This window comes from Pogona vitticeps, chromosome 1, assembly GCF_051106095.1.
Source record: "Pogona vitticeps strain Pit_001003342236 chromosome 1, PviZW2.1, whole genome shotgun sequence".
NCBI lineage: Eukaryota > Metazoa > Chordata > Lepidosauria > Squamata > Agamidae > Pogona > Pogona vitticeps.
In genome coordinates, this window is record NC_135783.1 from 126,552,326 (window position 1) to 126,577,879 (window position 25,554).

The following is a 25,554-nucleotide window of genomic DNA, read 5'->3' on the forward strand; positions in this document are numbered from 1 at the left end:
TCTGGTAATTACTGTATTTATGATTTCCTTTCTTAAAATTCCAATATACAGGAGAGACATTGCCTTTAGCCACTTCAAATCAGATTCTCTTGAGGTTTAGTGCCAAGAGTGGTGCATCTGCCAGAGGCTTCCATTTTGTCTATCAAGGTATCTCTCTTCTTACTTTCCTGTGTTTTATCCATGCGTTTGTTGCCACCAAACATAATTATTGTAGGAGGTAGGGCTTCGGAATGCAGTAAGTGTCATGGAACTATTCCATATGTTTTATGGTGCCATTACCGCACTCCTTGCTGTCATCCTTTTCCTCTAAAAATTTATTTCTTTTCTTACCGATCGTATATCTTGTATCCATAAGGTTGGGCTGACTTCAGTGTGGCATGTGTAAAATGGTTTTTGAACCATATAAGGGATTCTTATATACTGTACTCAAATCAGGAATTCATCATTCAAGGAAGCTGCTGTGGCATATAAACATTACAGACAAGGGCACTTAGACAGGAGTTTAAATAAGATGCACATGGAACATTACATGCACATACCACTACATTTCACATACTTGATGTTTGTAAAAAACGAACAAATAAACAAACCTGAGAGTGTTGTATTCTAAGTTCTCGGAATAATTGATCATAATTACCCTGTTTCCCCGAAAATAAGACCCAACCTGAAAATAAGCCCTACTATGGTTTTTCAGGATGCTCGTAATATAAGTCCTATCCCCAAAATAAGCCCTAGTTAAGTGAAACCCCACCCTCCACCATTATGCAGCAACCAGAAGAAGACATGACTGTATTTGAATAAATGTAGATGGTTGTACCTGAAAAAAATAAAACATCCCCTGAAAATAAGCCCTAATGCGTTTTTTGGAACAAAAATTAATATAAGACCCTGTCTTATTTTCAGGGAAGCATGGTATGTGTCGTCAAGTTGATTCCAATGTATGGTAACCCTCCCAGGGTTTTTGAGGTATAACATGCTCATACGTGATTGACCAGTCTCTTTTCTTCTGGGACGGTGCAGCTTGCCTAAGTTTGCACAAAGAGCCAAAACAAGAATTGAAATAAAATGTGTCCTAGATTTCACAGATTTTCTATTGTGTTTGCTGTTTTTCAAGTATTAGCATAATAGCCAATGAATTTGGCTAACAATATCTGCTGAATTTTGAAATGCTGTTTTCATTTTTTAAAAAATGCAGGAAGACGTGCATTTAAATATGTACTTTTGTATGCATTTTCCTTTAAATACACATTTTGAACCATAATTTATTTCAACAGGCTGATTTTCTTTTTTAAAAACATTCTTCTCTCTCTCTCTCTCTCTCTCTCTCTTCCTCTCTCTAAACCTCTGATGTATGAGACCTTTTTTATGTAGCCTCTGAGGAAATGAACCTTAGATGTTTTGCTTGGAAAAAAAGGATACTGCCTCTGCCATTAGCCCTGCTTAGAAGTGCAGATACTTCAAATAACTGTGTGCGAAGAGGAAGCGCTCTAGCCCCACGTACCTTTATGTCATTCTGCACTCTGAAAACAGAGTGAAAAACAGCTTGAAAAATAGCAAAGGTTCTTTTCGCAATCCCAAACTTTTCTTGGGCTTAAGTTCAATTCGGTGTTATTTGAAACGGTTTTGTTTTGTTTAACTTGAAATCATTATTTCAGGATTCTCAGATGAATGCAGTGTGGCAAAAGGCAATACTAACTACCATGTTCCTTTTGTGTTTTGCCCCAATTATATTAATCCAGATACTCTCAGTAGGACAACCAATCTCATCCTCCTGTATTTCTATATGTTTTTGACATATGGTACAGTGCTACTTCACCTCCCTTTCTATTCTATTCGTACCGAAGGTTGGGACCCACTGGTTTATATGTTTGGGCATATATGTATGTTGGACTTGTTTACATTTTCCCATCACTACAATTAGGATGTCAGATTATTTTGTCTAACAGAAAAGGATGGAATTCGAGAAATAGGGAATGGACTTCTCAGCATCTCAGATATTAATCAAATAAGCGAGCTTGTTTTATTTATCTCTGGAGATCCTCCTGACTATTTTAGTTTCCATTTCTCGAAGATAAATGCAGTATGATCCCTACTTGTTAGAAGATTTAGCCAGGGTGATGCAGTTTGTGGCATTTAATTAGATTTAATAAATATGCTCTCGCAATTTGAGGATTTTCAATCTTCTTCTGAAATATAGAAACAGATTTCCCAGGACTATCTGACGGCTAATATTAAAATACCTCTGAGAGCAACATCCACCTTCTTGAATGAACACTCTAATCTGGCCTGCAAAATCAATCATTTTATTTATCACCCAGTATTCCAGCCTGACCCTATTCTATGTTCACTTTTCCACTAGGCTGATTTCTATTTTGTTTCATAACACTAAAAGATGAAGAATAATTGCTATAAAAAAGCACTTGGGTCTCCAATATCATTGAAGAAAACTAGCTTGTCAAGCTTTTATTTTAAAAGGATTATAGGAGGCAAAAGATGACTACGGCAAATGTGATCGCATAGTCTAAGCAAAACCAGGACAAGATTATGTAGATTTCTGGCTTTGGGTTTTGATATAGTGCTATTTTCCCCCAGTGCCATTTTTTCAAGAATATATTTCTTCTTGTCTTGCATAAGCTGCCTGCCTTCTCCTGATGATTGCATTTCTCAGTATTCCATACTTCACAAAAAGCAAGGTTAGCCTTAGCTGTGCCAATGTCTACAAACTCTCCTAAAAAATAAAGTTCTAATATTCTGTAATCTTAAAGTTAAATATCTTACATTACCAGCATAATGCTGTTTGAAAGGAATTGTTAGTCCTTGGGGTGACTACCCAGAACAAGACAGCTGGAGATGGCCTGCTCACATTGACCTTTCATTATATGTGGCCACTTGGCTTTCAACCAGTCCAAAATGGCACTATATATATATATCAAATCTCCACAGGTTTCAAATTTCTAGGTGTTCGATAAAATCGACTTCCAACTCCTCTTACATTTTCCCCCCTCCGATGGTTCTCAATGAAGTTCTCTCTTGCTGAAGACAGAAACAATATTCAGAGAGACCCATTGCACATTCTTCAAGTTTCTTTGGTCTTCATCGTTGACCTTGCAAGCAAAAGTACACCCGGCAGTCTTGTGTTTCTCTGCTCTTGCTCGTGTGTTTCCTGCTTCAGTTACTTAAAAAAAAAAAAAAGGAACCAAATGCCCAAGATGGGAAGTTTTATTATTAACTTATTGCCTGCACAGAACTTTGTTAAATTTTCCAACCAGATCAAGAGGAGAACCAAAGAACATCAGACCAAACATCTATGTAGTTGAAATAGACATTGGCCAAAATATTATTGGCAAATTACATGTGTGTAAATTAAAATGCAGCTAAATGTGTTTAGGTATCTGGCTGCTGAGCCAGAGGTGGAGGGTTGAATTACCTACTGTGCCTCCAGTGAGCAGAGCCAGCCTGTGTGACCTTGGAGAAGCAGCACAGACCTAGGGTGCTTCCAGAAGAAAGGAATGGTACACCACACTACATCTGAGTATTCTTTGTCTGGAAAACCCTGAAAATGGTTGTCATAAGACAGAGGTGACTTGATGGCACCTGATTATTATATAAATTAAAATGTGTACTTCAATGTGGCAAATTGCCACTAACGAATCATGGGTCATGCTACTAAGAATGCACCTTTTGAGAAGTCAAGTATGCATACTGTAATTCAGACTCTGAAAGTAAGTAGTGGTTTGCCACAGTGACTTGTGCAATTTAATTTATGCACACATAAAGCAGGATTTGGGGCAATGTCTGATATTTCACTGAAGCATACAGCATTATTGACACTCTCAAGGAATTCTAAAGGGGTAGTAAGAGAGGACTTACCTCTTTGCAAAAGCCATATAGATTTTTTTTGTTTTATATGCCTGATTATATTTTAGCTATATTGTCTACCTAGAACAGACATTATGTTTATTTATCCATAGTTCCCTTGAATAAACCCTTAGTTTGTCACCTTGTATGTCTGTCACACCCTGAAGTTTATAAAAAGCTATAATTTGTTTTGTTTGTATTCACTTAAAAAATAAAAACCACCACCACCACCATCAAAACCAGCCTGTTGGAAATGTGGGCGTACAATCTCATCCAGATTTCCATGGAAGCAAATGGCACTGGACTGTTAATCCTGTACACAAAGAAATCAGAAATCACATTTTATATATTTGTAGTGACATTTTATATCTTTCTAATCATCTTTTGACTACAAATTTCAAAATGTAGTCAGGAACTTTTTTAAAAAAATCATCAGATGCCATTACTTACTCTTCTTGTAGCCTAGCTTACTTGTTGAATGCCTAGTCTCGATGTTTCATCCCCCCTTGCTTTCTCTGCGCATTAGCTAGTGTATGGACTGGTGCGTGGATCCTATACTAGCATTTTACCAGATGGGGCATTGTCTGCGGCCACCAGGGCACTTCTTCATGCAAATATAGCAAAGGGTAGGTGGCAGGCTGCCCTTTGCCCACCCCTCTGTAAGGGAACAAATTTAGTTTACATGACTTTATGGGATTCTACATGGAGCAAGGCTGTGTATGAAAGCCAATACATTGTGATATGTTCAATGCATTTCTCATGTTACCCTCTTCTCTCCCTGTCCATGCAGCGGTTCCACGAACAAGCGATACACAATGCAGCTCCATCCCAGAGCCAAGATACGGCCGGAGGATTGGCTCTGAATTTTCAGCAGGTTCTGTTGTCCGCTTTGAATGTAGCCCTGGCTATCTCCTTCAAGGCTCCAAAGCTATTCGATGCCAATCTGTGCCCAATGCTTTAGCCCAGTGGAACGACACGGTGCCTAGCTGTGTGGGTAAGGCTTATTACATTTAGGTCATCTGTTTCTGTACCAGAATTTAAGAACCCTATTTGTTTCATCAAGTATTATTAAACACTTTAATTCCCTCTTCGTTGATTAATACCAGCCATGTCCAATTTAAAAGTATAATTTGTCATTTCAGAAGTAATTGAGTACCAGCTGGTTTGTAGGCAGTATGGTATTTCACATAATAAGTTATCAGTTTAACAAGGCTGATGCGTGTTTTGCTGAATATTTATTGGCAAAAAGACTGCCTCTAAAACCATAAGTATAATATGGAACATAACATGAACCTCAGGAAATCACCCTCATATTAATTAATTGGGCTTTTCCTGAAACATCCTTCACAGCAAATTTATAACTGATGCAATTTAGAAAGTGCTGTTCTTGTGTAACCTTCCTAATATTTCAGTCCAGCATGAATCAAAATAGGATTATCCAAATGATGCAGTTTTGTATGAGGCATTCTGCACAGAAACGGTGTTTACCATTTCAGGTTCTTTTGTACTTATGAATAGCTCTCTCCACTGGAGTTGTGCATTGCAGTTATTTATAATACTGATAAGGACTTTGTGCCTTTAGGGAGAAGAAAATATGAGCTTTAGAACTTATAATAACTATAGTATATTATACTCAGACACATAACAATTTCTAACATAGTTTCACAATGAGGAAAGAAGGTCCATTCAATGAGAACCATGCCATTTTCCCCCCTCTTGAAACTCTCCTAGATATGGGTGTTAGATCTTGGTCCTCTGTCTGGTTCCTAAGTGACATAAAGAGAATTAATGCTGACAATAATTGCATGGGCACGCCTGATGAGCAAGCATGGTCCACCCCCTGTTTGCAAATGCAGAGATGTAGCTGCAGAATGTCTTAGAGCTTTGGATCAGTTTCAGTGATCACACACTCTGGAACCAACCCAATCCAGAGTGATTCTACCCATACCAGAAAAGCTAGAATATAGAGAAAGAGCCTCAGTGGCTCTTTCTTTATGTACAGCTTTCTAGACAAACAGTATGTAAACAGTATTTGGGGGCCATGTATAAATATACAAATGTTCACTATGCAAGCTCACTTTTATCCCTGAAGAAGTGGACTTGTCCACAAAAGCTCATATTAAAATATAGCAATTAGTCTTTAATGTGCCACAATTTTTTTTCCTTCTTTATGTCTTTATTATTTTATTCTTTTTTTTCTGCTCTGCTTTCTTTCTTGCCTGATACACTTGCACAAAGTAGCACAGCTGCCTCTTCTAAAATTTGAAACCTCCTGAATGTAAAATGCCATTCTCATGATTTGACAGTCATTATCAGAAAGAGAAATTGAATGTCTATCATTTTGTTTATACATTTAGAGGCTTTCTAAATAGCATACTGAGTAGCGTGCTGTCTTTCTTCTATAGACTGATTATTCCTGGAATGATAGAAATATGATTTTATCCCTATTCCCCTATGTTCTTCATTAAGTGTATTTTTGGCTTTGTCATAATCTCGGATTCAATTTTATTTCAGTGCCGTGCAGTCGGAATTTCACTGAACGGAGGGGTACTATATTGTCTCCAGGCTATCCTGAACCTTATGGTAACAGCTTGAATTGTGTGTGGAAAATCATAGTGACAGAGGGATCAGGTATTCAGGCAAGTCCCTATTTTTCCAACAGTGGAATATTAAGTGCTTGACAATAGTGGGAATAAGTTGGCTATTGACTGATTATTCCTGCTCTGGTCCCTAGCCAAATCTGAAGGATGCAACTGGCTTTTCACTGTCTCTGGTGGATAGAAGCAATCATTGGCTGATGTGCAGTGCAGAGTTCTGGTGGAGCTTAGAGACATATTCTCCTGCCTCACACAGAGGACAACAGCACTTCGGGCTAAGCCACTTGCTAAAATGCAGTTTCACTAAAAGATCATGAGTTAAAAGAACCTGTTTGAGAATTTCCTTTCTGTGAACCAAAATAACAAATTAAGCAAAGCAAGAGCATCATTTGCTGGATGCTAACAGAATCAACAACCAGTGCTTCAATTAACACCAGTGGTGTTTTGAGTAAAGATGATGGAATGAAGCCATGAAGTTTTTAAGGACTTTGATCTCTTATCTGCCCTCTCCATTTAAAGTATCTGAAGAATACAAATGGGCACTTAAGTATCTACTTGGAACGGATATGTACGGCCGCTTCATAAGCGCTATAACATGGAAAGGAAGAAAGAAAACCTGAAACAGGATTCATTTAACTAGTTTCTACATTAATTTATATCCACTATTGAGCCCTCAGAGCTTCTGGTGTTATAAATTTGAACAAACATGTTAATGAAAAATAAACCTCATAAGAAACTCTTCTAAAATGATTTCCCTCAATCATGGATTGCTTGTCAATGAACTCTTAGTAGCGTTTAGAGCTACCAATCAAACTGTGCAGCTATTTTATCTTTCCTAGGAATGCATGAATATAAAATTTAAGTTTGTTGCAATTCCCTGATTTTGACACAAAGGCTATTCTGAACAAGAGGCACATTGAAGTGTGAGGTTTTTTCCCATTACAAGACGTTCAGAATTTTTCAGTGCATATTTTTCTAACCATGTGTGTTGTTGTGTGTATTTCTATGCTTTCCCCCTTCTTTGATTAAAATCATTTCAGGTGCTTTTAAAAATACAGACTTTTGTGTGTATTTTTAAAATGCATGCCTCATTGAGCACATGTTTTTGGTGCATCTATCATATTGCAACCTCATGGATCTCTAATTTTAAATTGCATTAGATCTGAGTTCAGATTCAGACTGCTTTTTGTCTGAACCCAACAATGTCACAGAGAGAACAAAGGCTCCCGTGTGGCTCCTAAGAGTAGCTCCTAAACTCAGGAAAACCTCCTCAAATAAGCAATATTTTGGACAGATTTCCCCTTACAGGCTCAAATCGCTAATGAGAATTCTACCTCTAAGCTTGCCTGCCCCCAAATGGGCATATTATTAAAATGATGGTGTTTTCCACTGCACAACAAAAATGAAAACAAAATATTTATTTGGTTTCGTCTGTGTTTTGAACTATTTTACAACACATCCTTGCTGATGGAATCTGCTGGTAGAAATGTTCTGAATAAGGTCTGGCAGGGAGAGAGCCTCTCCCCAAAAAAGGGTTGGAGAGGAGATAGATCAAGGGAAGAGCTTAGTTATGACAAATCTCCAGCTTAGCAGGGACAGTCACAGTGCTGGTAAAACTAATTATGCTACAGTTGGGCTATGTAGTTTGTGATATCCCTAGACTTGGAGGGGTTGGATTCAACATTACCTCAGCTGGCCTAGCATTAGGCAAGTTGGCTTTCAGCCATCTTGGTTAGTTAGGGATGTCCCTTTAACTATCATTTACTTAAAAAAATATTTTGAGCTCATGTAGTTAGCCCAGTTTTTAATCATTTTTGTAACACGTTAGTGTCCATTCTCAGTAGGAGTTTGTTTGTTTGTTTGTTTGTTTTCAAATGTCATTGTATAATTAGGACCATGCATAATATTCTGAAGTACATTGTGTGTGGTTTATATAATCAAGTTTGCCATCGAACTTTGTTGTTTGCCTTTCCCATCTCTATATATGAAAACTATATATGTAACTATCTTGCTTAATGAACACTCAGTGATGTTGTTTTTACAGATCCAGGTCATAAGTTTTGCCACTGAACATAACTGGGATTCTCTTGAAATCTATGATGGTGGTGACATGACAGCACCAAGACTTGGGAGCTTTTCAGGTATTTAGAAATCCACGTTGTCAGAATGTTAAAGCAGCAAACTGAAGCCTCACTCTGAGTGTCTGTGCACGATAACTTACTCTTCACTAACACTTCAGACATATGTCTGAAACTATTTTAAATGAAGTGGCATTGTAAGTATTTTAAGTACTTTACAAGTACTGCCTTTGAAAGCAGCAGGAGAATCTTTAGCAGTATCCGCTTGAGATTGTTTACAATTGTGGTTTGGGATAACATCTGACGTGCAGGTGGTCATGTTGAGAGTCTCCATAGCCACATCTCAGGGGACGTTGAAGGGGAGCCCAAAAACATGTGCCTGTGTTGGTAGATGTTTATGGATATGGGGGTGGGGATGGAACCCCTTGTTTGGCAAATATGATTCTAAACTAAAAATGGAAGCTGAAAAATTACAGTGCTCAGCACATTTGAGTATAAGGTCTGTTGTGGTTCTCCTAACTAGAGATGAGGATGAGGATGGGAACAATGTTTTTCACAAATAATACTTACACAAATAATTCAAACTGCCGAAAATGAGGATGCCTGTCACGTGGCATGAACATTTGAGAATTATTAGAGAGGTGTTTTTCATGTGTGTGCTTTTTAACTTTTCAGTCATTTGTTCTATGCTCTGTGTGCTTGGGTGCTTTGCTTCTCAAAGGGAGGTAGAGTAATTGTGTGAAGAGACAGCAGGCAAAAATTACGGAGACTTCGATGAGGAGAAATAAAGCTCTTTGTCTCCATCTTGCCTGAAAATGAGGATTCTCAACAGAGATTGAATGTTCCTTCTTGTGCTGTTTCATCAAGTCAGCACACTCTGAAGTATTCTTTACATCCCTACTATATGTTCACAGACTTATACCCAGAGCAAAAGGTAGCAGTCGCATAGTTTGACACACAGTTTCTTATGATCAGCTGACAGGCATAGAGAGTGAGACAACAGGGCTAGAAAGGTAATAAATATTCACAAAGTAGTTGTTGTGGGTTTTTCAGGCTCTTTGGCTGTGTTCTGAAGGTTGTTCTTCCAAGGAAGAACAACCTTCAGAACACGGCCAAAGAGCCCGAAAAACCCACAACAACCATTAGATCCCAGCCGTGAAAGCCTTCGTGAATACATTCACAAAATACTTTTGACTCCAGACATCTCAGTGAAGAATTTCAAACTCTATAGTAGCATTGCTTTATTTCTCTCTCTCATTGAGGTCTCCATAATTTTGCTCAGGGTCTCTGTGCAAAACTAGTGTTGTTTCTCTTTGAGAAGCAAGCACCAAATCCACTTGCTGTTGGATTTTAAAAAAAACAGCCCTCTGACTATCCCCTTCCTTGTTAATCTATTAAAGCCCATTGGCCTTAAGGACAATTCATGTGGGCAACATGTTGATTTTTGAAAATGTGGCTTGCAGACATCCATGAAAAATCAGCAGATGGTGAATCTGCAATACAAGCTCCCTGCAAGCAACTTGCACTTCAGATTCATGTTGTTTCAAAAAATGTAGCAGATTTGATAGGCAGGGCAGATTACCCATGGTTGCTTCCACATTTCCATGGTAAGTTAGGTGCCAGAATCATACATAAAAGATTGTGCCTGAACAGTTCCAACATTTCTGAAAGTCAACTTTTCAGCTTTGCAATGGATTGCTTTATATCTTTATTTATTTATTTGCATTTGGGGGGTATTTTTAAGCCCATCCTGGGTATGAGAGAAAATAATCAAATCCTATAGATTTTCTGTATTTGAAGGATACTCCTGATAAAATGAACAGGACTATTAAAGAGGGAAATATGGACCAATATTCAGTTGTATTTAGATATTTAGGTATAAGGGGGGGAGCCTGCTAGCCCCAGAACTGCCTTAAGTCAGATATCTCATCTACAAGTGGAGGACAAGAAGAGTGCGTCCATTATTTACAGATGCTTTTTCCCCCTGATTCAGCATTCTGGAAAATCAGTGTTTTGAATATTGTGGAGAGAAACTCTATCCACAGATGTCACTTTCCTTTCAGAAGATCATTCTTCATATGAGGAGAACACCAGAATTGACCATATAGGGGTGATGGTTTTGAGTGGACATTTATTCTTGGATATCTATTATTCACACTTCTACAACACCTCAGTTGGGCGTATACACCTGTGACTTCATGTAATTCCATGTTCTGAGATAAAATACGCAGTCCAGATGTCATCTGAAAATTTGCAAGTGTATGGGACAAGATGTACTGGAGCAGTATTAATGCTCTGTAAAGTTAGTCTGGGAAATGTGCAGTCCAGTCCCGTGTAGTAAAAACGTTTGAGCTCAGTAGAGTTGACTTGCCTCACATCCTATATGTACTGTATGGTTTAAGTAGATTGTATGTTTTAAGTTGTTTCTTTGAAAGCTACTATATACCTAGATGTTGTAATAAATTATAATTATGCTATATTTTTGGCAGGTACTACAGTACCAGCTTTGTTGAATAGCACCTCCAATCAACTTTATTTGCATTTTCACTCTGATATTAGTGTGGCTGCTGCTGGTTTTCACCTGGAATACAAAAGTAAGAGTTATTGATTTTGGAAGTATAGTACTTCGTTAGCACCTTGTTTGAAAGGCCTAACTCATGTAATGATGTCTAAGATCCCTCTGTTTATTTTTATCTATTTATGTAATGATCCCCACTGCTGTGATATGCGTCAAAATCTGTTTTATGTTTCTACCACACTATCTATCTGCCTATCCAAGGGGTATTTGTGTGTGTGTGTGGTGAGATGCCCTGCCGCACATGTACACACATGAATCTATGACAGAAGGTGAAAATAGTTTTTACGAGACGGAGGAGGAAATTGGCAGAAAAGGGAAAAGAAACTTTTAACAAATATTCACCACTGCAAGGTAGCGAAGTCATTCACAGACACATAACATTGGCAATGGATGGTATAATCTCTTAAGAATGTGCTTTCACAAACATCAAATGTTGATCAGATTAATAATTCTACAAACAATTATATGATACAGTACATGGTTCTTCCACAAAGTATGTGGAAGTGCTTAGGAATACCGTGTTGCAAAGATGAAAATCTGAATAAAAGGAATAATGTGGGATATGTACCGTGTTATCTCTCTCCCTCTTTGTTTCAAGGGTACCTTTAAGTCATAATTGAAAATAAAGGTTACAACATATTGAAAGGCAGTAAAAAGTTTAAAGTATATTGCAATATGTTATTACATGTGAAGTACTGAAATGCTAATTATTCATGTTTCTTTTCTTTTGTTTCTCTTCGGGGATCATGGCTGGTTGTTTTTATCTCCATGTAATTGTATCAGGAAGCTAGTGTATTTTGTCTTCAAAATGATTCTCATTTCTTTTACTTTTTTTTCCTATTATGAGTTTTAAATAAGTGCTAGATCTTTTGTTTAGAAAACCCAGGGGGATAACATATATAAATTCTCCAGGTGGTGAAATGCTTTCTTTGCTGAATAATATTGGGATGGCAGAATCTTTGATCTCTTCTGAGAAATTTCTGTGTTACTCCATAACAAACAATGGCCAGAATCTTGTTTGTTTCTACTGTACATGTAACCATCTGTTTTTTTTATGTAGTTCTCTTCCCCTGTCCTTTAATTGCCCAGGGAGGCTTTCACTACTTCCCAGTTCGCAGTTCAAGTTTATCGTATTAGCTAAAAGCCGTCACACTTGTTTAAAATACAGATATGGTCAAATAAAATCATGATAAAATGAAAGACATATAAAATAATAAGAGACCCTTCATATCTGGGAATCTCCCACACAATTGATAACAGTGGCTTTCAGAAAATTAGCTCGAATATTTCTGGCCGCTTTTGCAAACAGCGCTGTTCTAGATGTAACATAAGGGTCACAATCCAAGAGTAACTTGACCACCTTTATCTGAGGGCTTTCCTCCTGTAGAGCAGCCAAGATGTTACCCAGGAGCTTTTCTTGGGGGTTCTGATATAGCTGACAGTAGAGTAAATAATGGAGAACATCCTCTATCTCACCTGCTCTGCAGGTACACAGCCTTAGATATTTAAAGGTAAAAGGTAAAGGTTCCCCTTGACAGTTTTTGTCCAGTCGTGTTCGACTCTAGGGGGTGGTGCCCATCCCCGTTTCCAAGCCACAGAGCCAGCGTTTTTGTCCGAAGACAATCTTCCGTGGTCACATGGCCAGTGCGACTTAGACACGGAACGCTGTTACCTTCCTACCGAGGTGGTCCCTATTTGCATGCTTTCGAACCGCTAGGTTGGTGGGAGCTGGGACAAGCAACGTGCACTCACTCCGTCGCGTGGATTCGATCTTACAACTGCTTGGTCTTCTGACCCTGCAGCACAGGCTTCTGTTTAGGAACACTCACATACCTGCCATTGTAAATAAATAAATAAATCTAGGACAGTGGTTGGCATGGTTTGGAAGCGGAGTTCTGTGAAAGCAGTTCTCAAGGAGGCAAAAATAAGTGTATGTAATTATTGTGCCCTTGAGTGGTTTGTTTTTCGCAGATGGTACCAGTGAGAGAAACCTGAAGAGTGAATTAAGGCCAGGTCCTGGACGTTATCCAATTTATAGAGCCAATCTCTCAACATTCTTTTACTACTTCCTCCTGCAAGTGGAAGTATTGTTGACTTGAAATGGTCTAATCTCCAGCTGGCACAACCACAAACCATGGAAAGTTATGCCCCTGAAGGCATTATGCCCTGTGTTCTCCAGCAGGATTCTTGCTTGGTATTGTTGCTCCAGATCATGGAAATAATTAGCTAAGCAGGGAGAGCTGGGAGGAGCTGGCAACAAACCCATGTCTTTATTCAATGATGTAACAGTGATCTTAAACAATATTAAAATATGATCCATGGTGGTGACCAAAATTACCCATCTATTATTAGGCAGAGATGTTGCTAAATCGTTCTGGAAGTGGGGCTGAAATTCTCAAATAGTTGGTAGGATATTTGGGCAGGTAAATTCGCAAAGAAAACTTTGAGGGGGAAAAATGTTCTGATAAACTTTGCCCCAGCTGTAAGAATTCGACATAAGCTGGCTAGAATTTAGATATTAAATTGGCAGGAATTCATTCTCCATGATTTGATTACTGAGGAACATATTGTGCTTTCCCTTTACATACCAGCATTCATGTCCTTCTCATATTTTTAAAAAAATTGATGTAGACTAGTGTCCTCTGTGCATAAGCAAGTACGGCAGTCAATCATTCATATTAACTAGAAGTAGGCATTAGAATGGCAGCTCTCAGCTTTAAATGTGATTACGAAAATGAATTATCAGCTTGATAAATGGCTTGGCAAAGGTATAATTCCCCAAAGATCCCTGCCTTTGACTACTCAAACATTATGTTGTCTTGTAGAAGGGCAATAAAAAATTTCTCGAAACTGAGCCTTATTAGAGGATGCCGATTAAGCCATCAAATATTCCCTTAACGTTGATATTCATCTCCTTTTAACAAGCAGTTGCATACAAGCGAATATACCAATAAGCATAAATGAAAATACTTATAATTGGGATAATCACTTTTCTAGAATATTAATGCAGACTAAGTGCAGATTTTTGGAAAGGCCAGATTTCCAGCTGATGATAAATATTCAGAAGCAGCCTCAGCCACAGGGTATCTTTATTCTGAGTCAATTTTGCTTTTTATTCTCTCTCTCTCTCTCTCTCTCTCTCTCTCTCTCTCTCTCTCTCTCTCTCTCTCTCTGTACTATATGTACACAAAGCTTCTTGCCATTTATTTGAAAAAGAGCAATTTTCTGATGATGCCAGCTGAGTTTGTCTCTTTTTAGTTGGTTTGAAGATATGGCTTAAGGGGCCGTTACTTATGACAAATTTGAGAAATACCTGCAGATATTGTACTATGGAAATGGTCTAACCGACCTAATTGCTAATATGGGAAGCTACTGTTGATGCCACCTGTTATTCTCAAGGCTAGGCCAAACCTCTTAACCAGTTCAGATGTAACATGGCAACACAGATAAACACTACATGAAAGTTCTCCATAAGAAAGAAGTAGCTATTGCAATGTATAACAAAGGGCACCAATTTAGCTTTAAAGTGAGGTTAGACAAATTCCTGGATGATAAAGCTACTCTGCTACTGTTCCGTTAGCCGCTTGCTGTTATCACATAGGCAACATGATTCTGAATTGCTGAGGAAGAACAACAAAAGTGTGCTCCCCAGCATATAGTATTTTTGTACAGTTTTTTCTTATATGCACAAGTATATAACTCTCCCACAACATAATACATTATCACAATGACTGAAATCTTTTGGCACTGCTCCACGTGTTCACATTGATGATATTGTTAACCATGGCCTATTATCTCTAATTAAAACTGTCTAATTTCACCCCCAAGTTCCCAGGAATCCAAGATTCCTTAGGGATCTGTTTCATCCTGAGAGAACTGTGTGTTGCCTCAGGACTGGGGGGTGGGGAGGAGTCTTTAATGTCTGAAAATCACCACCGTCACTGCCCCTCCCTGTCCTATTCTGAGGCCTCCAAAGGCTTTCCCAAGATGAAAGGGATCCCTAGGGAACCTCAGAGGGCAGAATTAGTAACTTTTAATTTACAATAAATAGCTGTGGCTGATGACATCACACACGCCAATAGAAAATGTTTGGAAAAGCATGGAATTCACAGCACTGTGCATAATTTGGGGGGATGCAAATGACTTGAATTCACATTAAAATGTGAATAGAACAAAATTCTCTCTGTCTCTACTCAAGAGGCTGCTGTTCAAAGGCAGTGATCCCTTGGGCCTGTGATGCTGAGCACTAAACAGATACAAAACTGTGTTGAATTGGTACGCAGAAGGCATAACGTCTGGAAGTGACATGCCATAAGTTAAGGAATCTCTGTAAGATATTGGCCAAAATTCTGTTGCTTAGCGTAATAAACCACACTAGATTAAGCCTATTGAATCGATGTAGGTTCAGTGAGTCAGCCCCTCTATAAGTTCCATTGGTCTGTATGGATCTACTCTAACTGTAAATTACTTTGGCACAATAAGCCACTGTTAGAGTAGGTCCATTTGAATCAGTGGAACTTACTGAAGTGCTGACTCACCAAATCCCCATTGACTGAGTGGACCAAATCTAATGTGATTTGTTACACTAAGCAATAGGATTTCCGCCATTTTCTGCTGCATGCCGAGTTACACAATATTGCCTACTTACAGCAATTTGCTTTGAAAACCTACACCTTTTTTATAATTGCACAATAGGATTCTGAGCAACATGACCTTATCCCTGGGTGGATGTTGACATGGGATGTTGAAGAGACCATTAGGCATCCTGATCACGATAAGGGGAGTCCAACGTCATTCACAGGCAGTGAAATCTTTATAGTCAAGCTATTTACAAGGAGCTCCTTAAAACTGTGGGCAATTTTTTCAATCCTTCTCCACCATATAGTCTAGTCTCTTAGTCACACCAGGCATCACTAATCCTCAAGCATACACAGAAAGATAAATATTTCACAGTATAATCTTTCCTTCTTTCAAGTTCTCGGCCCCCTGCCACAGTCTTGTAAACTGTCTCTGTTGTATCCTTTCTTCTCAGTTGAGTTGAAGTTGGTGTGACCTTTGTAGTTGTGGCGTGGCCAGTTGTAGCTGGTAGGACTCCCATCAATTTACAGTAGGCTCATGCCTTTCTGACATGAACGAGAACACTTGACCCTTGTTGTTTTGAAAACCACTAGTTCCAGTGGAGGAAGAGTGATCAGTTAAAAAGGACCTGGCAAAGCAGATCTAAACTTGTGGGCTGTCAGTCTTCCTTGCCCACTCTAGGGTGTCAGCCCACTTATTGGCTGCACTCTCCTCTTTTCTGCCTCACTTGAGCTCTTTGCCTCCACCTCTATCTCTCTCTCTTTTTCTCTCTCTAGTTCTTTGTGGCCTCTGTGAATTCTAGTTCTTTGTGGCCTCTGGGTAATCCGTGCATTTGTGGAGCCTCGGTAGAGCTTCTGCGGTAGCAAAACAAAAAACAACAACAAAAAACCCAGAACACATTAGTGTAGACCCCTCCCCTCAGTATATGTACCTTGGCGCCAAGACTCTCCCTTCAGTTTCTTTCAACCGCCACATTAAGAGCCCCGTATCAATCCCTTTTGTGAGTTTTTCCTATAGTGAAAGAGAGTTTCTTCTTGATTCCTTTAAATACTTCAAGATTTGTTAGTTTTTTTTTTTAAAGAAGTTTTTTCTTTGTGGCTACGGCCTTACAGTCCTTTTTTTCTGTTTTCCTTATTTTCATGGCCCCCGTGGGCTCATTTAAACATTGCAGGAACTGTGAGAACAAGATCCCGCTCTCTGATGGCCACGCTAAATGTCTTTTCTGTCTTGGTGAGGCCCACCAAACCTCTTCGTTCCCACACTGTAAGAATTTTAAACGTGGGGTTCTCTGCAGTCGCCTTTCTAGACTTAATCTTCGGCTTTGGGAACAATCCCTCCAGCTTACAAAATCTATGGCTCAGCCTGCCTGTAAGTCCACCTCACAAGCTAAGGCCATGGATAAAGCCATTTCAGAGATGGCGAAACAGCGTCCTTCAGCCACACCAACATGCTCCGATGCCCCTTCAACATCGTCTGCTAAAGGGCACAAAGCTGAAGTCATCAACATCGAAAACGATCACCAAAAGGAAGCTGCTCACCAATGCATCTTCAGCTCAGGAACCCTTGCCACGGGGAAAAAAACCTAAATCTTCAAAGGTGAAATCCCCAAGGGTTACTTATCCACAGCTCCCAGAATCCAGGGATCTAATATGCATAGTTTAACCCTTGGATGAAAAAGTGCTTCCATCTCATCAACCATATCAACAATCCCCAGAATGGGAGGAGCAAGTGGACCAACTCACATCCTCACCAGCTAGCCCTCAACAATCTGGCTCTCCAAGCGAGCCCTCCTTGGCTGCTTCACCCAATATGCAAGGAGTTGAAATGCAACCTGATACTGTGGCCTACTCCACCGACAACACTACCATGATGTACTATATCCTCAAATAAGGTGGCACCCACTCTCCAAGCCTTCTGTATCTCGCTGTCAACCTATGGTAAGGGTGCCTGTCACATCATATCTGCCTCACAGCAATACATATAGCCGGCTAAGACAACAATCTGGCAGATTAGGAATCCCAAGCTCACAAACGGGAACTCCACCAATCCATCTTCCTCCTCCTCTACACACGATGGGGCACATCTGCCATTGACCTTTTTGCCTCCCAGGCAAATCAGAAATGCAAACATCACTGCTCCCGTGCAGGAGTAGGCAAGCACTCCCGCGGCGACGTATTCATAGGCCGTTGGCCCAGGATTCTTACTTACCTGTTTCCATCGTTCCCGCTCCTCCACAAAATCGTAGTTTGGTTCCAACAAGACAAAACCCAATGCAATTTTGATAGCTCCATGGTGGCCACGACAACCCTGGTTCCAAGTTCTCCATCCATTGTCATCCAACATCAATCACCTGCCCCGCCTGCCTCACCTGCTCACGGCGAACAAAAATCAAATTCTCCACCCAGACCTACCTGCCCTTCATCTGGCAGCATGGAAGATTCTGCCTCCCTGTTGAGTGTCCTTCATCAGGCGAAGAAACCCTCAACCAGGAGAGCTTATTTGTACAAATAGAAGAAATTCCAGTCTTTTACTGCAGCGTCTGCACTACAATCGGTCAATCCCTCCCTTTCCACCATTCTTCATTTGTTATTTCATCTGAAAACCAAAGGCCCCTCCCTTTCTTCCTTGAGGGTTTATCTTGCTGCAATAGTCTCTTATCAGCCGCCAACCTCTTCAGCATCACAGTTCTTGATACCCTAGTCTGAAGCATTTCCTTAAGGGTTTGTCACACATGTGCCCAGATGTGCACCCACCCCCACCTCAATGTTCTTTGACGGTGGTACTGCAACAAAGTACTAAGGCTCCATTTGAGCCCTTAGCATCAGCTGATCTTAGACTACTCATCTTTAAGACAGTGTTCCTTGTTGGTATCACACCTGCTTGTCATGCTAGTGAAGTTGCAACTCTTATCTCCAGTTTTATCCAGATAAGATTAAACTGTTTGTAGATATCTCTTTTCTACCCAAGGTTGTCTCGCAGTTTCATCTGTTCCAACTGTTGCTTCTCCCATCCTCTTTTCCCTCACCATCTACTTCTCAGGAGAGAATCCTTCATACTCTAGAGATTTCAGAAGGGCTCTAGCATTTTATTTAGCCCGCATGCAACCCTTTCAACGTTTAGCTCGACTCTTCGTCAGGTACCAACTCCCTACAAAGGGTCTTCAAATGAGTTCTCAGAGAATTTCTAAATGGGTTGCTTCCGCCATTCACCTGGCATACAAGCTTTCTCAACTGCCAGCTCCTCAACTTATTCACCCTCATTCTGCTAGGGAAGAGGCAACATCTATGGCATTTCTTCATGGCCATCCACATTCATCAAGCAGTACAGATTGAATGTTCGGCAAAAATCTGATGGAGCCTTAGGATGTGCCGTGCTATCCTCTACCTTGGCGTGACACCCTCCTCTGGGTAAGACAGCTTGTTAGTGCCCAGCTGCTGCTACCTCCAAAGTACAGCACACTGGTGCTGAGGTTTCTGAGTTTCACAACAGATTTTACTGAAGCTGTGCATATACTCTCAAGTGCTCCGTCTTGCCACCTGCAGCCTGCATTCCTTCTTTTTGCCTCCTCTAACAGAACCTGTATTGTAGAGACTTACTTTAAATTCTGTGTGCATGTCAGTGGAAGTGCCGCAAACACTGCTACTTCTTCATAAATAATTATAAATAATATCAGCTATTAGTTATAAAACAGTGTCTAATTGCAATAAATGTTTTTTAATAACTAGACTATTATTTACTTCCATTTATGATCAATTATTGTAATGCAGGTTAAAGGAATGAAAAATTAATAGCACAACTGCTAAAGTACAGTATTTTAAAGAAGTGAAAAGACCCAGCTTCACCTGAGTTAGAAATCAGTTAGTTCCATGCCTAGAGTGGTCTTTTAGACCAGATGGGAGGGTTATAAATCAAATAAATAAATAAATAAATAAATACTCAGTCTGGTCTTTGTTTATCCCACTGAAAGATTTCCCACTCAAAGCACTATTTTTAGGGTTGCTTTTTATCAGGGCATCATAACTTTTATTTTATTTTTTAAATTCTTTGCATGGAATGCAGAGTGCACAGCCTGGAACCTGCACAGTGTTCAATGTTTTGCACAGTTTCCCTGGAAGGAGCAGGGTGTCAAACTGCAGATTGGCTGTCTGGCAGGAAATGAACTGCACCGAACCACTGAACCAGCAGTTCATGCCCATCCCTAGAACCCTTTGGGGGTTCAAAGTTAGGGAGGGAGAACTGGTAAAAAATGCTTCCCATAAAGGAAGATCAAAGAGGTCATAGGGATGGAGGAGCTCAGGGAGGAGCCACTGCAAATAATGATGTTTATTAATACAATTTAAAAGGACAGCTGCTCCAGATTAAACTGTTATATCCCACCTGTTTTATAGCCTGATGATTCATTCCTCATCTAATGACTGAAGCTTATATTTTCTGTTGAAATGATTCATTTTGGCTTTGTTTTAACCTATTAAATGTTATGGTCATGGTTTCATTGCTATGACTTGTGAATTTAGTGCAGCCATGTGTGGATTGAATAATCAAGATATTTTGATTTTCATTATGTTTGTAGCTGAAACATTACAGTCCTAAATACATGTACTGGAAAGCAACAGGAGTCGTATCTAGTGAAAATTCTTAACAGCAGGGTGCTAGACAGCACTATCTCTTTCTTTCTTTTTCAGATTGCTACAGCTATTTCTCTAGAACCCAATAGCTTTTTAACCTTACTGTTCAAGCAAAGTAACTGTAGTGTGGGAGGATGATAATGATATTGCGGAGCAGCTGGCTGCACAGAAAGTGGTCCAGTATATACAGCAACATCAACTTTCTATGAGAAATGCTGTGTGGTTTTGTGTTTTGAAGATTGTAGGTGATTCTGTGAGAAAAGGCGAAGGGAGAAATAGTAATTGTGGGTCATTTCTGAAGTGTCTATCTTATTGTGAACAACTTGCATCTCTGCTTGTTCCTTCTCTGAGCAGAGTTTTTCTTGTCATGGGAACCATTTTTGTTCATACTGTCTTCTTCTTTCCATTGTAGTAGATGATGGGCAGGTGTGGTGTGGGCTGTATGTTGTGTTTGACTTTGAACAGAAGCAGGATATGCATGAATCTGCATGTAGTTGGCACAGAGCTTTGGGAGGACCTCTTAAATCTACCTCTGCTCCTCATTTTAGTCAGTCCTGACTGAGTGCAATGTAGCTCAAGTACAGCCTAGCTTCTTGTGAGCTAAGTCAGATTTTATCTATCTATCTATCTATCTATCTATCTATCTATCTATCTATCTATCTATCTATCTATCTATCTATCTATCTATCTATCTATCTATCTATCTATCTATCTATCTATCTGTCTGTCTGTCTGTCTGTCTGTCTGTCTGTCTGTCTGTCTGTCTGTCTGTCTGTCTGTCTGTCTGTCTATCTATCTATCTATCTATGACTTACTTTCTTACTTACTTACTTACTTACTTAATTACTTACTTACTTATTATTTGCTCATCAAACCACTAGATGCATGATACTGCTTTTGTTTGCTTGCTTTTTCTCTACTTGTATAGCTGCCTGAGTTGGATCTGCCGTGAAGCATTCTGCTTTTGAATACGAAAGGGCAGTTAGTCACCAATGCAGGCAGAAAAAATAAGCCATAGTGATTAATTGTCACCTGAAGTCAGGTGGAGGGTGAAAGAGGATTTGTAAGGCTTTGGGAACACAGCATCCTCAAGGCCATGGAGGAATGGGAAAAGAAACCATTCTGGATTTTACTGTTGTGTGCTCTGAATCTTATGTTATATATGTGGGTGCACACCCGCCCCTGTGCGCATGCACACACACACACACACACACACAAATACCACCTCTATTAGTGCCGAAGGAAATACTGTCTATTGCATTCAGTAGGGATGTGATGAATTCTTGTTAAAATTAATTACAAATATGCAAGCTTTATTGCTTAAAACCATAGGTCACCACAATATGTCATCAACAACACAAAACTTAGATGGCACTCACACCACACATTTACATATGAATATAAAGTGACATAGCATCCCTCCTTCTTTTAAGACTTTTGATGTTTGGCATGTATATATCTTTGCTGCCAAAGCAAATTTTGCTGCCTGATATGTAGTAGTTTCTTAGCAGGACTATTTTATTAGCAAAGACCTGAACTATAAGAGTAACCTAATTTCCCTTGTGTGCTCTGGAAACATCAAAAGAAAATGAGGGGAATTAGAGGATTTCAGGTTAATTGCATTCAGATGATGTCTCCATGAAAGCTGGGCACTGAAATAAAAGCCAAGATGTACAAAATTTCATAACTGCTCAATGGTTTTTATCATCAAGCTTCCATGTGTGGTTTTTTCCCTCTTCTTTCCAAAGGCTACTATTTTGGTCTTGGCATAATTGATAACCAGGTGTTCTCTTACAGAGAAATTTGCACAGTTTAGCCAAAAGTCCTCCCGTGCCAACTCGTGTAGGGGAGACCATTTCAATATCATCTGCATATAAAAGGACTGAAAGCTTGACATCCCAGAGAGAAGGTGGGAAGAATTTGAGGCCACTCAATTCCGGCGCAATGTTATAATAGAGAAATTAAAAAGAAAGGAGGACAATAAGCATTCCTGCTGTACTCCTCTATCTGTCAGTGTCGCCTCTGACAGCAGTCTGTTTGCCTCCGTCCTTGCCCTAAGATTGGTGTTTGAGTGAAACATATGGATTAAAAATAACAGCCTTGTGTCAATTTTGGTGTCAGGACGTTTTCACCACAAGGTGATCTCTGTTTATAAGGTCAAAAGCTGAATGGTAGTCCTCAAAGGTGACATAAAGCTCCTTCTTACACAGTTGAGAATACTTTTGTGTCAAATGATGAAGCACAAAACATTGATCTGCAGTCGATTTCCCCTTTTGGAACTTTGCCTCTCCTTCTGTTATTACTGAGTTCACAGCAGCCTAACACTCGAATTTACCCAGCAAATATTTATATGCTAAATAGAGAATCTAGTCTATAATCTCCAAACCATATTCTAGACTACATTGATGAGACTGACAGCCTTGAAGTTATTTGGATCAGCTTTTGAGCCTCTTTTGTGGATAGGGATGATAATGCTTACTCCCCAGCCCTAAGGCATTTTCCTATGCTAGTTTATATAGGTAAAGATTGTAGCAAGCGCTGCACACCACCAGGTGGTATTTGAGTGGAGCAGTTCTGAGAGTGTATCTTCTCCAAGGACTTTGTTAATAGGCAAAGAGGTAATCAGATTATTTATCTCATCAGGAGTGACTGGGTCTCCAGTCAGGGCAGGATGAGGGGGAAGTGAAAAAGTCCTAATTCCCCTTGACATTAATGATCAAAACCTACCTGTATCTGTTTCTAAGACTACCAAGCCTAGCTCTGACCAATATTTCCTTCCACACTCTTCCTTTTTCTGATGTAGGTTTTTATACTATCTACACAGTTGGATGTAAGAAGATAAATTTTCTAGTCAACCCTGTTGTCTCAGTGCCCTTATTTTTATTTATATGATTGTTTAAATTTTGTCACATGTTTATATGTAAACTACCCAGAGTAGTGGTTCACTAAATTGGGTGGTATACTGACTGACTGACTGACTGACTGACTGACTATTATTCCTGCCAGAATACATATCTGGTGGTGCACTGAGCATCAAACCATCCTTGATAACATTGTGTGCCTGTGTATGCAAGCACAGAAGTGATCATTAGAGATCTAATTCTTTGAATGTGTTTTCAAAGAATTGTTTCTTTTTTGCAATTATCATGTGCAAGAATGCAACAAACAGCCCTGCCTTAAGGATGTTCCTTCCTTAACCGAAGCACTAGTTTTGATGTATAAGATAATTGTATGATATCTCAGAATATGTGACCAATTGTCTTTTGAAATGGAAATGAATGAATGATAATAGCTTAGTGACTTATTTTATAGACATCAAAGCTCAGTTCTTTTCAGACTGCAGATGGAACCTAAGACTGGTTAGTAAAGACAGATACTGTATGCTCGTCATTTTTTCGAATTTGAATGAAATCTCACATCCATAACTGCTGTGTTTCTCTTAAGTCATAAAGGTTTGCAATGCAAAGCAATCACTTCATTGTAAGACTCTATATGACACAAAATACCCATTCTTTCAAAAATGAATAGACATTGTATTGTAGCTGTTTGCTACTAAAACGATGCTGTCTTCATTGCTAGTTTTGATTGACAGCTATTGTTTTATGTAAGAAATCAACCATAACATCAGATTATTTTTTATCGCAAGGAATCATTAGCTACAGAAAGGCCCATTTAGATTAATGAAAGAATTAATTAAATGCTTGAGTCAAAGGAGAAACGAACGCTGCAATAGATTCATTAAAGTTAATCTCCAATTTTCTTCGGTCAAAATAAAAACAGAATTATCTTACTGATCAGATGATGAAGAGCTTGCACAGGACAAACTGATTTTACCTCCAGATTTATAGGGTAGGTTCCCCCCTCTTTTAAATCTGCCTCTACTGTAGTTAAGTTAGTTCAATAAAAAAAAACCTTGCCATGCCTAATTTCAGCAGTGCTTAACTCCTGTAGACCTTTTAGTTTGTGATCAAACATTTGAAGTAGTTTCACTATGCTTGGATGTAGTATGACAACTATTATTTCTAGTTACATCAAATTTTGAGATTTCTTCTTGACAGGGATTTCTTTCAGGAGGAACATAAACAGTGCTGGAATTTCCCTCCAAGCTGAGAGGGGATAAAGAATAAGGGCCACATAATGCTCTGCTGACTGTTGCAGCCAGCAAAGAAGAAGAAGCAGCCTTGTGGATAATTCTGAGATTGCTATTACAGATGGTGAATCATGTGGGGTCAGAACCCATTAAAAACCCACAGGTCATTGTTAACTACACAGTTTTGTAAACGAAACTGATATTGTGTGCTTCACTTCTCTATCCTGATATTGCACACCCTCTTAAAATCGCACAGCCTGTGTAGAAGGAACTCTTAGTCTTGGTACGTTTTAGAGTATTTGAATGTGAACCATTTGCAGCTTCCAGACAAGACTGAAGCTCTTTCTTCTGTAAATTTTCCTGTAGTTTAGGAGATTTCCAGATGGTTCAGAACGTTATTACCTTTTCTGTCAGATTTGCGGTTGGGGTACTGGTGTAGCTAGCCTGCTACTTGATGGGCAAGTATTATCGATGCAAGAAATATCATGGGGAGCATGCTACCTGTCTGTATTGAGTCCCCCTCTCTAAACAACAACAACAACAACAACAATAACAATCTTGCAACTGCAGAGCTGGAAGGGACTCTAGGGACCATTGACTCGAGCCCCTGTCAAGGAGGCACAGTGGGGCATCGAACCCCCAGCCTCTGGCTCCACAGCCACTTACCTAAACCATTAAGCTATAATGTTTGGACCCTGACCATCTGAAGGCTGAGGATCAGGTCTTCATGGTGGCAGTGCTGAGACAACAGCACATGCTTTCTAAAGAAATCTACTTGCCTCCACCTTTCACTGGGCAACTGCATTTTCCAACTAACATTTTAAAATGGTCCTTTAAAACAGGGATTTCAATTAGCTCTGCCTCTAAATGCCTGCCCCAACATCTTTAAACAGAAACAAGGGTGACGGAGGTTCTACAGCATTTATGATGAAGAAGACCGTCATTTGCAGAAATTATGAAAGCAACGAGTACATGTTTTAAGAGGTTGCTGGGGGGTTGGCATGCTTAATTTCCCCTTGTTTCAAACATTGAAACAAAGATATGGATCCACAATAGAACATTAGACAGCGTAGCTGCACTGTGCTTGAGAATGGAACCTCTAAAACCCTTTGGAGCATCTTTTCATAACACTGAAGAGTGCCATCATTTC

The 25,554-nt window shown here is 39.5% G+C and overlaps 1 protein-coding gene across 2 annotated transcripts in view; it reads left to right on the top strand.

The window, feature by feature from the left end:
* CSMD1 (CUB and Sushi multiple domains 1) overlaps positions 1-25,554 on the top strand; it is a 1,337,717-nt gene that overhangs the window by 1,160,958 nt on the left and 151,205 nt on the right. For both annotated transcript variants that reach the window (XM_078386602.1, XM_020797818.3), the window contains 5 exons: positions 52-147; positions 4,649-4,852; positions 6,373-6,497; positions 8,500-8,596; positions 11,023-11,127. In XM_078386602.1, coding sequence (XP_078242728.1) covers positions 52-147; positions 4,649-4,852; positions 6,373-6,497; positions 8,500-8,596; positions 11,023-11,127 — 627 coding nt within the window. The remainder of the gene's footprint in view (positions 1-51; positions 148-4,648; positions 4,853-6,372; positions 6,498-8,499; positions 8,597-11,022; positions 11,128-25,554) is intronic.